This window comes from Ochotona curzoniae, unplaced genomic scaffold, assembly GCF_017591425.1.
Source record: "Ochotona curzoniae isolate NIBS_2020 unplaced genomic scaffold, NIBS_Ocur_1.0 contig_1274, whole genome shotgun sequence".
NCBI classification, from domain to species: domain Eukaryota; kingdom Metazoa; phylum Chordata; class Mammalia; order Lagomorpha; family Ochotonidae; genus Ochotona; species Ochotona curzoniae.
The window spans coordinates 32,989,063-33,002,774 of NW_024465023.1; the positions used below are offsets into that span (position 1 = coordinate 32,989,063).

Genomic DNA, 13,712 nt, shown 5'->3' on the forward strand with positions numbered 1-13,712 from the left:
GTGTTGAAATACTGCCTGTACTTCATAAAATGGAAGCGTATTACATGTTAATCAGACACTTCATAAAATACAGGAAAAAAATTAATCCATGTAAGTATTAGAGCAAATACTAGTAAATGCTTTTTAGCACAACTCTTTGTTGGATGAAATCACTTTTCTAATATAATCGTTCCCAATGAAGGAACATAAAGCTAACCTAAGAACAAGCTCTGACTAAGCTCAGGCCTTAGCGCACTTTGTGGCTAAGTTCCCTTCCTATCCCTATGCCTCAAGTGCTCCATCTAGAAAATCAACAAGCTGGACAAGATGGTCTTCCAGGTTCCAGCAAGTAAAATAGTCTAAAATTCAGAGTCATTTTGCTCAGGTTCCCTGTGAGTTCCAGCTTTTAAAAAGTATGTTATTACAGTAACTTAAAAAAAAATGTTTATTTACTTAGGCACAGGAAGAAAGAGAGGAGGGAAAGTGTGCTTCCATTTGCCTCCTATGCCTTCAAGAGTCATGGCTGTGCCAAGTTCAAATTGAGCCAGGAACTCAAATCCAGGTTTGTTATTCGCACTTAGGTATCAGGGGCCCAACTACTTGAGTTCCCAAGGTGTAAAGTAGTCGGAAGTTGGAATCAACAGAATCAGATCTTGAATTGAGACACCCCAAATGTGGGACACTGGCTTTTGAAAGAGCATCTTAACCACTAGGCCAAGTGCTTGCCCCAGGTTCCTGCTTTAATAAAAGCTCAGAAGCTTGTTAAAGTCTTCTTACTGTAGTTTTTCAGGAACATATTATTTCAGTGTATGGTTCAGTAAAAACATAATAACATTTTTTGCTTGACTGGCGCAGCGACCAATTTAGGCGATTTTCTAGTTTTTCATTCGCTATTTAGAATAATTACCTGATTTCAGGCTTGGAGGGAAAAGGAAAAACTCACTGCTCACCAAAGAAGGCCTCAAAAATGAAATCCCACTGAAAATGAAATTACTGAATCGAAATCCAAGAGAACAAAATTTGTATCTTAATGCTATTGCCAGCTTCTTTGACTTTGCACAAGTTTTACACTTCTCTAGACCTCAACACAGAGGGAGGAGAGAGCACCCACTTCCTGGGCAGCCTCTCAGGTCCATCCGAATGCCCTGACAAGCAGGAAAATGGAGGGGATTGTGTGAAAGCTGAGGAAAAGGCATCCGTATGCTTATCAGATTCATTCACACTTTATGTCCAAAATGAAGTTCTTGATTCCTACTTCATCTATTGCCCTCTATGTATCTATTTTATACACAATATTTACCATCTCAGCAAATGGGGAATCTCATGTTTGCAGTTGTTTAGACGCAACATCTGGTATATTTTTTTTTTCACAAAGTCTAACCCATCAGTTAATGCTGTTGGCTCTATCATTAAAACACATGTAGAACCCAGTCACTTCTTACTTCCTCCACTACCTCTGAGGCATCATCGGCAGTTCGCTATATCGCTGCAGCACCCTCATTATTATGTTTCACTGTTGTTCCCATAGTTTCTTCAAACAGAAAATTAAAAAAAAAAGTGTATAACATACCAAAGAGTAGTAGATGTTATACAAACCTTGCTCAATATAGGTCAGATTATATTATTGTGCTCCAGATTCCCAACGTGTTCCCTCAATAAAGACTACAATCCTAAGGAAAATCTCTAATGCTCTTCCTTAACTGCGATCCCATCAGTGTCCACTTACTCACTCCTTCTTGCCCTATATCACACAACGTGTGCACCTGTCTCGGGTCCGTTGTGATTGTGGTTTTCTCTGTCTGGAATATTTTACCCCAGATAGCCATATGGCTCATGTTCTCATTTCCTTTGCATCTCTGCACAACTGTCATCTTCTCAGTGAGAATTTCCCTCATAAACAAATATAAAACAGTCACTTCCATCATCAGGCTCCACCCATTACACTCTGCTAAATGATTCTTCATGATGCTCATCGCCCACAGATGCGTTCTACGTGTCTCCCTTCACTAAACTGCTAGTGCAAGAAAGGATTTTCTTCTGCCTCTGCATTTTAGTATTTCACTTCCCTTTATAGAATCTGGCATGTATTAGATGCTTAGCAAAATGATTGCTGAACCTATGGCAAGGTCACTGGCATCCAGAACTTCGAGATACACAATCTATGAGATTGAGTGAGTGGGTAAGAGAAATCATAAGAGCTTCTCTAGCTTTCACCACTGAGACAAGCTGTGATTTCTTTGCCCCTCTAAATTTCATTTTATCTACTTCTGAAGTAGAAAAAATGGGAATAAAAGCAAAGACACAACGTGCAGGAGAAACAGACTGAAATACCAACTCTGCTATTTTGAAAATGTTTGACTATTGGCAGTACTATAATGCCATGAATAATAAAATACTCTAAGTCTTGGAGACTTAGTGAAAGTGGAAATGATAACACAACGAAACACTGGAATTCAGAGCTGTTATGAGCACTATAGTGCTTTATCAGGATATATCCCTTGGTCTGCATTCAGAAAAAGTTGTCAAGGAATCAAAATATTGCTAAAAAACCTGTTTCACCTTCAGGAAAAACAAAACATCCCAGATGAAACAGCAAGTACCACAGTAGCTTATTTATTGTCTTGTGCTAAACACAAGCTGCCTTGTGATAGAGCCTTGGCTGTGTACGGAAATCCTCAGAAGCTTATCACGCCCAGAGAAATCTTGCCACGGGATGGTTCTAGTCCCCCTAGTGGTCAGACAGTGGGACTAGACTTCCACAAGCAAGGAACTTTATCAACCTGCAGAGAACTAGACCCATGATTAGGAAGTGGACTATTTCAAAAAGCTGAGTTATCTAACTCAGCAGAGCTTTCAGAAGAATGTCACATCTTCCCTATTCCTATAATTGTGTGTGATTATCACCTCCCTCCCTTAACCAACACACTCAAATACCATTTATAAATGAAATCTCAAAACAAGTCACCAGGATCAAACTAAGGGAATAGAGGCAGGCACAGCTAATATTGCAGACTATTTTAGCTTACATTGGGCACTTTCTTTTTGAATATCCTTACCATATAGCCCAGCATCTCTTTACACGGGCATCTTAGTGCAGCCTATCATTTCTTAAATTGCTATAAGCTGCTTGAAAGCAATGATCTCAAAATTCTTTCTGAATTGCATTCCATTTCCCCTAACTTGTCTCTTCCATACATGTAGGGCACATAGCTGGTACTTAATAAGAAACTGTTGATTGATAGCTTCTTTTCAAGAAAAAGATTACTTTAATAGGGTAATCGCTAAAGCCAACCATTAGGTCATCCTATGGCCTTTTCAGGGGGAGAGGGGGCTATAGTTCACTTATCCTTTGCCATGACACTACAAGTGTAATTGATTACTTGGTCAGCTTTTGCCTGGAGAGCTAAAGCCGAAATTTATTCCTAAGACAGGTGAATTTTATCTTCTTTGTCTCATGGCTATGGAGTTCATCTCAAGCAAAAAAAAAAAAAAAAAAAAAGCCCAAATTATATACTAGATGCACCATTCCACCATCTAGAAATACATACCAGAAATACTGGAGTCCTTTACTTTGTTCAAAGAACAGATAAAACCATAAAATTATTAATTCGGCTATGTGTACAAACCTAAATATCTGCCAAACCGAACAAATGATTTCTGTGGCCTAGTTTGGATTTGCTATCTTTTTGTATTTTTTTTTACATAGATGGGATCATTATTTCTCACTCCTTGAAAATAATTCCCAATCCAATTTCTTACTAGGCACCTTTCCTGCTATTCTCCAAAGAGCTGGAAATTCAGGAACATTTTCCTATGCATCCCGGGATTGGGGGGACATTACCAGTTCCAATTCACAGCCAGGAATAACTATGAAACCTGCCCCTATGCTGTCCTCATGCACAATGAAAAGAGGTCTGCTTTAACTTTCTGGGAAGGAACAGGAACTTTTGCTCCTTAAGGCACAGAAGGATTCAAATCTCAGGTACTTTCATTAAGGCTGCCAATTATAATATTGATATAAAATTATATCATATCATTATATAATGAAAATGATCAGTTAGTACAGAAAATCATGCAAGACATTCCATTTATTATAGCATAAATTACTTAAACTACATTTAGCAAAACTATGAAACTCAAACTCCGAAAACCACAAAATGCTTAAAAAATTAGTAAAGATATAAAAGATGAGCAAAGGATATGAGTGGACCTTTATGTAAAGAGGATATATAAACAGCCCATCAGCTACTCACATGAAAAGATGCTGAACGTTGACAAGCATTTGGGAAATACCAAGCAAAACAACACTAAGATGTTTTTTCTGAAAAAGTTACTAATAAGTATCGGCCCAGATGTGCAGACAATGGAAACCTCACACATTACTGGAAGGACTCTAAAATCGTATAGTCATTTTCAAAATCAATTTGGCAGCTCCTGAAAAGTTAAACACATGTGACTGAGAAATTTCACTCCTACGTATGAACTCAAAAAGAATGAAATCTATTCCCAGAAAAAGATGCATAAACATTCACAGCAGTAGTGTTTAAGATGGAAATACCGCTAATGTTCATCAACTGCTGAATGGGTAGATAAAATATGGTATGTCCATACAATGGAATACAATTCAACTATAAAAGCGATGAAACATTGTCGTGAGCACTGCAAGCTGTATGTCATGTGAAAGAAACTAGTCACAAAAGATCCCATATTGCCATAATTCAATGTACGTGCAATGTTAGAACAACCAAATCCGTAGTGACAGAAGGTAGATCAATGGTCATTCCCAGGCTGTGGAAGGGTTAGGGACTGAATCACAAAAGCTTCAGAGATTAATTTGGAAGGGATCAAAATGTTCTAAAAGTTGTTAACACAGTTCATGGCAATGACTGCATATCTCTGAATATACTAGACATGATTGGGCTGTACTTTTAAACGTGCAAGGGATGTAGATTGTAAATTACATCTCAATGAAGCTATTAAAAAAACAAACTCAACTACAATGTGGTCAAAACTGATAGCATCCTTAGTGATAAACACTTCAGTGGCATAAGATGATCTAGATTAGTCACCCACAATCATGGGTGTGCCCTGCAGCATGGCAGCAGGATTCAGTGTCAGAGTAGCCCTTGCTGACCAGCGATTTAAAATATTATCTGCAAACTACTGGGAAGCTTCAGGAAGAAAAAGCTCAACGTTCTTCTGTGGAAGAGGTCTGTCCCTGTGGTAAACAAACATCATGCTTTTTCTCTACTCCCTCAACTGGCAAAGAGATGTGCCCTCCTGGCCTACTCCAAATAATATGACTACTAATAGCTACACTTGAAAAGGATAGACTTTTTCTTTGAAAACACTGTTACATAAATATGATATTTCGTAACTCCCTTTACTATGACGTAAAGGACATTAATGTGGTAATTTGGCCAGAACTTCACAAGTAATTTATTTTAGATAAGCTTTTTTTTTTTTCCTTTAGGATAAAGATAACTTCCTTTTGCATGAGGAAGTAGGAGATACAGGCATTTATCGAACATTTTTCATTGTTTTCAAATGATTCATTTACACGTAGCCTGAGCAGAGGCACTCATTCTTCTGTACATACCCTCACATGATTAGATACCGTCTGTGATGAAACCTGCTGAGGTCTGACAGAGCTGTATGGAAAGGTGAAAGGTGAAGGTTTTCCCAGCCTCAGGGAGAAGGTTCGCAACACGGCCAGGAGACACAAAGAGAGAACAATCCTCCACCACACAGAGACAGACAGAAATTGAGGAATTATTTTGCCCAATCTCTGGGTCCTGCAGTCATGTAATTTATCTCCTCCAGCAACTATTGAACCAAGCTCTAACCTCCAGGTAAAAAGACCTGGCTATTCATTTTGCAATCCTCTCAGATCACCTAGTTTCAAGAAAGGTGCTGGGGTTCAGCTGATCTGTTACTTTTTGGCTACTTTCCAGTTTTATTATTTTTTTTAAAGAAACTCTTGAGGAGCATGCCACAGGTGTAATGAGAAAAGCATTCTGAAAAGTAGATGTCAAATGTCCAAAGCATGAAAAGAGTAGAATCAAAGAAAATCAAGGGCAGACACCATTTGAGCAAGCTACAGACAGACAAAATGGTGAAGGTGGGGATGGCAGGGGATCGTGTGGGCTAGGTACTTTCCCTCTCAGACCAACCTCACAAAACCTGATTTTTATTATTCAGAATCATGACTTCAGATTTGCTTTTAAAGTAAGCCCCTTGCTTTATGCACCCCAGCTTGCATTCTTTTCCCTGCTTGAGCAGGGTTCTGCAGGAAGATGAGTCTCTCGATCTCACCATCAATAATAATAACAACAAAAGTGTCTGTATGTCTATTTTCAACTCACATCATCCCAGAAACAGCACAATATATGTATGAGTCAGCAAACGATGGCATTCTTTGTTTTATATGTGTGTATGTATACCGGATGAGAAAGTTGCTACAGGGAGGAAAATTATTCAACAAAGAAAATTAAAATGCTCCAGCAAATTCAATATAGTACTTTGAAATTTACAACTCAAAGAATGGAAGTCTGATGACGTAAAATTAGCACTGGCAAGAAAGCACCCCAAAAGTGACCCTACAATTGAAAGGCTGTAAGCTTTTTTGAAAATATCTCACATGGGATGTTAACCTTTGGCTGAGCAGAGGTAGATGCTTTGTGGATAAGGACAGAGACTGTCCTATCTATGCTGCAGATTCTTCTAAAGGGGGTGCTCTCTCTTGTAGCCAGAGTTTTAAAGCTCTGATTACTAGAATCCAGACATGGCTCACCAAGATTTTTTACTGATTATGGAGAAAGCATACTGCTTTCCAGCACACCAAATATCCAAACCCACGGATCTGTCTGCCTTGGTCTCAAAGCAAGATTTTGCTTTACAAAACAGAAAGAACTGCTCAATGGGAGAAAGTGATAAAAAAGCTGCTTAATACTAGGGAAGAAAAAAGGAGATAAAATAATGAATAAAACACCTTAATTGAAAACCAGGATGTGCCACTCTCAAAACACCACTAAAATACTACCTGTTATGGAGATCAGCACCATCTGTCATGAGAACGTTCTTTTTGCATTTGGATGATTTCTCCAAACCTCAACTGTAATTCCTATATGGGCTTCCTTGGGCCTCAGCTCCCAAGAACAAATGTTAGCCATACTGTGTTGCTTATGGACTCTGTCAAGCAGGCTAGTGGACAACGAACAAAATCATAGTCTCGTTTGCTCTCTGAGAGCAGGTAGAGCCAGAAAATATCATCAGGTTTGTACACAAGTCCCCTCGTTGTTTTTTTTTTTAAATATTATATCTCCTGTTCAAACCACATGCTGCAGTTAAAGAAAACAAACGCACCACCTTCAGCTGCAGTTCCTGTCTAGACAGAAACGCTGTAAGCATATGAGAGCAGGGTTGCAGAAGTTCCTAGGGGCAAAAATCAAAAGCCTTCTGCACAAGTAACCAAGGTCAAAGAAGGCACACAACCCCTAAAAGCAAGGAATCCAACAGGTTATTTAAAGGATCCACAACTTGGAGATTGACTTTTTTCACCTCAGAGTAGCCGCAGACCCTGTGTGGCACATGTGGAGGGGTGGGGCTCTAAACTAAGCTGGAAAAACTCCCTCGTCTATCAGCAACTTGGGACCCTTCAAAGTGAGGGAAGGAAAAAGAAAAGTACATCAGCTTTTAGATTGGGATTGATCACATTCTATCCAAATTGATTAATTTTCAGTACAGTGACTCCAAGATTCTTCTGGATTTTAGGAATAGAAATTGTCAACACACAAGACAGGAGCACTAGTTTCTTTCTTTCTCTGGAGTCCTCATAGCTACGGGTGCACTCACAAACAAGGAAAGCTGAACTAACCTTGTGCTGTTTTGAGCAGTGTTAAACTCCCAGTAACTTCTAAAGATTGTCCAGGAGGCACTGAGGTATGATGTCCTCAGAGAAGATTTCCAATTGAGATGTGGCTTAAGCATCAGCAAGATCATTGCAGACCTCATGGAAAGAACTTTTTGTTCTCTACAACCACTGGTTCAAAATCTTAGTTGTGTCTTCAAAGATACATATCCCTTAAAAAATATTTGTGGTTATTAGTTTCCTGCTTGCTAAATAAGTATAAACTGTTGCGGGATGGGGTGTGTTGAAGATAAAAGATTCTAGAAACTGGGTTTAGCATCATTGTAGGTCATCTCAGACCTTTCCTCCACCCAGAAACACTTCCAGTACAAGAAGGTCTCCACTCTACTGACAGCCCTAGCAGCACACACACACACACACACACACACACACACACTTACTTACATACATAAAATTACCCTACCAAGTAAGTCAGTTCTCATAAATTGAGGAAAACTTCTCATCACACAGTACAACCCCATGACAAAACTAAACACACACAAGTTAACTTGGCAAGACTGATGGTATCAAATGAAGGTTCTGAAAATCCTGTAAGCCAAATCTCAGAAACCTTATAGGTTGTGAAGCCCAATCAGAAGCCGTTTCTCCAACAATGCAGAAAATACCATTGTCTGAAATCCTACCATCTTTTGTTAACCCACACTTTGCTAGCAACCTTCCAAGAATGGGCACACCAATGAAAAGAAGCAAAGTGGTAAGAATGCAGTCATCCAACAAATACGCTACAATTGATGTATAAACTTTAGAGAAGTCAAGGATAAAAGAAAATAATTATAGCAACACAGACTAAGACACAAGTATACTGGAGATAGCAGTTCCTGGCTGACCTGGGGAGTTAATTCCAGGGTCAATAGTCCCTTCCTAATCAGATAAGCTAATAGTTTAATTTACTGGGGAAAAAAAAAAACCTTCAGCATGGTCTCCAAGAAGCTCAACACGTGCAGTGAGGAAGAATTTTTAATAAGCAAAATGAAATTGCCCGCCACTTTTCCCACATCCTAATTAAAATTCTGGGGCAAGATTATGGCTCACAGGTCACTAAGAGTTCTTATGCAATTTGTTAAAGCTAACAGCTCCCGTATTTCAATGCAAACACATTATTAAAATGAAGGCACATAATGAAGAGCTGCAGGTCCTCCCTCAGTGCAGCTTTCGGAGCACACTGGAAAAGCAGGAAATGCTTCACAATTTTTTTTTTCCCTAAGATTTTTGCAAATCACACTTCTGCTGGGGTAAATTATTCCTTAGAAGAACATTCTATTTTTCTGCAAGTAGTATGGAGCTGCGGCTCTGTTATGCTCCTCAGAGAAATTGGAAAGAGACAATCAACCTAAGCAACTATTTTGAAAGCAACCAATGCTCAGAAACCTTGCCCAGTCTTTACTGAGAAAGTTGTCCTGCCTGTAAACCTGCCTAATTCTCTTCCTCCACTTCCAACACTGGCGCAAATCCCCAGCTGCTTCCAGGAAAGGAAGTTTACCCCTTCACACGGGAGTCCTTATCACCCAGAGACCAAAGTTTCCTAACGGGGTGTTGGGGTGTTTTATTTTAACTTCTTGGAGTATGGGAACTGAGGAACGCTAGGGTCAATTGTTTACTTCAGATATGCAGACACTGACCACAGTCTGGAAGATAAACAATAACGAACCCTTAGAGAAGAAACTGACCATATTTCTGATCCAAGCTCTCCATTTTTCGGGAAGAGCCAAGTACAGGCTTTAAGGGCTTTATCCCCAAAGCGGCCAGTGCTATAAGATTTAAGTTCGGAGTCCCGCAGGACCTAGAGTCCTAGGAGGTCCCGCGAGTTTTATAGGTGACTTGGGGAAGTTTTCGAGGAATCTGAAAGGGCATGAACCAGGAGTCAAGGTGCGCACAAACGGGATCCAGATCATTCTAGATGAAATAAGGCATACTAGGAGTCTCACGAGGGCTCGGGATTCAGGGCAAACTTTGCTACGGAAGGAACCCTGCTGAGTTCCTCCAGGGCTAGTTGGGAGAGTGCGCGCGCGGGGAGGAGCAAGACACCATAACGTAAGTGACTACGCCCTGGGCCGAAAGGCGACCCTTCTTATAGGGAAAACTTACCGCATGTCGCTGTAAGGTCCTGAATAGTTCTCCATCCAGGGCCCCATCTCATTTTTGACGCAGTTGGTACTGGGATAGGGTGGTCTGCTGACTACGCCGCCCGGATACCACACTTCGGGTGCCGGGAACTCGCCTTCCTGGCCCGCCATCCCCTGGGGTGGCCGAGTGTAGCCATAGGGAACCATGGCCCCTGCCTCACCACTGGGGCCACTGCCGCTGCCCCCGCCACAGGGCCCGTACAACTGGCCTTCTTCGGAAGTGAAGAGATTGTGCCAGGAAGAGGAACCAGAGGTTGAGGGCGAGCCGGAGCTGGGTCCGGGTGCACCCGCGCCGTGCAGGCTTGCCAGGTCCCCATAGCGGCATTGCGCCGCGGCGGCCGCCCAGGCGCTACCATAGTCCAGTGGGTTCTCCAGCTTGATGCGAGCATGGGAATGAGAAGGTGGAGGAGGAGCAGCCTGCCCAGGCAGAGTCAGGGGAAAGTTGTAATAGTCGCGAGTCTGGTACGCTGCCGCTTCGTCCAGAGTTCCAGACTTGTAGACAGACAAAGTGGACGGCATCTCAAGTGTGCCGGAGCTCAGAGCCTCGCCGCTGGCAGAGCAGCCTAGACTCTCGCCCTCGAGTCCCTTGGAGTAACCTCCCTTGAAGGGGGCATACTCAGCCGCCTCTTCAGGGCCCTTACCTGGGCCATCGTCTAGCAGGGAACCTTTGCATTCCACCAGCGGGAGGCAAGGAGTGGGACGCACCACGGGTGGCCCTCCCAGGAGCGGGGCATACATACAGTCTCCCCGAAGCTGTTCCCCAGAACTCAGATGCTCCAACGCTTCCACCCCCAAGCCCATGGACACTGACACTGCCTTACACAACTCTTTGGCGCTGTCAGAGATGGCAGAAGTGCCCCCTGGGTAACTGTCCCTGGACGAAGTGGAAGCCCCGGCGGCCTCTCTAGCTCTCGCGCTGCTACTGCCTTCGGACGCTGCGTCCTGCTGCTGGTGGTGGTGCGGCAGCGGATGAAGCAGTTGCATGGTGCTGGCCTCGCTCAGGATGTCTTTAAGGTCAGCGGAGCAGCTGTTTAAACCCGGGAAAGTGGGGCCCAGCAGAGACAACGTGGATGGGGCAGCTGAGTCATCCTGGTCCGGAGGTATCGGTGGCTGCGGCTGCAGCCCCTTGCCGGCTGCTGCTGCGGCTCCAGTCTCTGGGATGCAGCTGCTTTCGGGACGGCGGCCCTCGGAGGCCGACTGCTGAAGTGAAGGCTGTGATCTCTCATCCAGGGCCAGGTAGCCTGCGGGACCTCTGATCTGGGCTTGAGGGGAGCCATCCTCACCATGCTGCTGCTGCAGCTGCTGTGGGCTGGTCTCCGGCGCCGGCTGCTGCTGCTGCTGCAAGCTGGCGCCGGGAGGTGCTGCACTCAAGGCGTCAGGGTGCCGGGGGTTCGGGTGCTGGATCACTTCGCACACGTTCTGAAACAGATTCTGAAAAGCTCCTCGATAGGGCCTGGACGGTGGCCGGGGGTAGATCCTCCCGAGCCCCATCTGCACCTCCATCCTTGAGCTTGGCTGAATCTTGCACCTAAATCCCTTACCCTGCCCTCCTCTTTGCTGGTTCAGAAGAGTTCAACAGGCTGTGACGTTGTGATAGTTGCTGCAGCCAGCTGCCCACCTGCGTCCCTACCTGCAAGTTCACTTGCAGGAGCAATCACGCAAAAAGCGCTCAGACAACCCCCCCAAAGTCTTGAGCAGCGGAAAACACGCTCTGGACACGGTCTACGTTGCTAAGCTCAATCTGTCCCTCAGTACTTTAAGTATAGATTCACAAATCGCCCATGTCTTGAAGGGCAAAAGAGGAAACTCCTCTGCCTTTCAAATTCAGCGTCCCTGAAGCAGGTGCAAATAAGAATTTAGTTTTCAACTCCTTTCGTTTCGGGTTTGGATTGATCTGGGGATACTGAAGCCCTGTTTTCTTATCTTCTGACCTCTGGCTCCGCGCTTGGGGTATAGGGGGTGTCAGGAGGGGGTGGAGGCTGGGAGAAGGTTAGGGGCGCACCGGAGCCTTCCTGGAGTGCCACCTAACTAACTAGGTCCTGTCTACGGTGCTCAAGTCGCTTTCCAGTTACCGGACTCCCAAGTCTTCTTTGCAACGTGCGACTAGCTAGCTCACCCTCTCTCCGCCAAAGGGAGTTTACCTCTCTGCAAGCTGGTTGGCAGCTCTAGACTGACAGAGGTTGAAGGGTAGAGGGTGGGGGTGCTGAAGGAGCCCGGCCCGCCTAGGCAGTTGAAAAAAGAGGAGACCCCCTGAGTGGGGGTGGGGGGATGGGGAAAACGGGGTGCAGGGGAGGAGGACAAAGGCAGCCGTCAGTCCTACCGGCACGCTTCTCTCTTCCTCTGAGTCTCTCTGAGCAGCTTTAAAAAAACTTCACCACCGAAGAGGAAAAGGCAGCGCTGGGGCGGCGGCTTCGAAACCGCCGCGCTGCAAGAGGCGGTGGCGGCCGTGGGAGTTGGGCTGGGGTTGTCGCGGTGCGTCCCCTCGGCTCCAGTTGGGGCACTGAGCGGCAAAGCTGGGCGGTTTTCCCTCTGGCGTTGTCTCTGCCTCCCAGGAGTGCTCCGGACCCTCCGGCTCTCCCAGCAGACTAAGCTGCCCGAGCGCTTAGCGGTGGAAAGCAAACGCAACAGTTTGGAGTCAGGTTCCGCCCCCCCTGCCGGGCCGGCCTCCTTGCCTTCCCACCTCCTTTCTCCCTCCCCTCCCCTTGCCTCTTCTCCCCTCCCCTCCCCGGCACGCGGCAGCTTTGGAGAAACAAGTGCTGGCGTTGCGCGAGTTTAGCGCCGCACAGGCTCGCTTTCGTTCTGGAGAACTCCTCTGCTCGCGGACTATCGTCTTCTTTCAGCGCTAGGGTTCAGACGTCAGGGCAGAAGCTTTAAACGGCCGCTTTTTTTTTTTTTTTTTTTTTTTTTTTTGGGAGGGCTGGGCTACCAGATCCCCGGAAGGCCTCAGCACTCGCCAGATTGGCTCCTAAAACCCAAGCTCAAAACAGACGCTGGGGGGAGGAAGAGGGGGAGAAGATAGAAGTAGCAGCTCCTTCCTAGTGGCTGCCAGGGATTCTTTTCAGGGCCTAAGGGGACTCCAGGAGGGGAGAAGCACCTACACAGTGAAGGATAAGCCGTGGCCCAATCCGAACTACGTGTTATCCCTACCCAAGAGGGATTGGGCCGAGTGGCTGGGTGCCATTTACCCTGGGAACCCAGGATCCAGAGAGCCTCTCAAGCTTGCTTTTGTACCACGAGTTCATACCTCTGTGCACTTCTCACCTGTCCTCACTTGCAAAATGAAAATCACTCACACACCAGCAGGCAAATACGCAAAGGCCAGCGACACTTGCCCTGTGCACAGAATTCTCAATTTTGTCCAGGACTTTACAAATGTTTGCTATACACAGTTACTTAGTTTTCCAAGTGTTCTTTGACTGCTTTAAGCTTTCCGACCACACTATCAAAGGAATAGAACCCTTGTAAAATCGGCTGCTTTTTTTTTTTTTTTCCCCAATCTGGTTGGACAGCTTTGGAGAGTAATATGGCATACTGCAATTGCTCCTTTGCGGAGGACATCCCTTAGCTCTTAGTAAAGATGGAAAAGCAGGCGGGCCTAGCAGGGCAGAGTAAATGGATGGGTAGGTTTCCTGGCTTTTCAGTTCCTTAGCCTGGGCAGAGCTCTCCAGGAGTCCCGTGGA

The 13,712-nt window shown here is 44.7% G+C and overlaps 1 protein-coding gene across 2 annotated transcripts in view; it reads right to left on the reverse strand.

Annotated features, from left to right (window-relative positions):
- AR (androgen receptor) overlaps window positions 1–12,504 on the reverse strand; it is a 159,918-nt gene extending 147,414 nt beyond the window's left edge. For both annotated transcript variants that reach the window (XM_041000969.1, XM_041000977.1), the window contains exon 1: window positions 9,995–12,504. In XM_041000969.1, the coding sequence (XP_040856903.1) occupies window positions 9,995–11,535 (1,541 nt within the window). In that variant the 5' untranslated portion in view covers window positions 11,536–12,504. The remainder of the gene's footprint in view (window positions 1–9,994) is intronic.
- Between the last annotated feature and the right edge of the window lie 1,208 nt (window positions 12,505–13,712).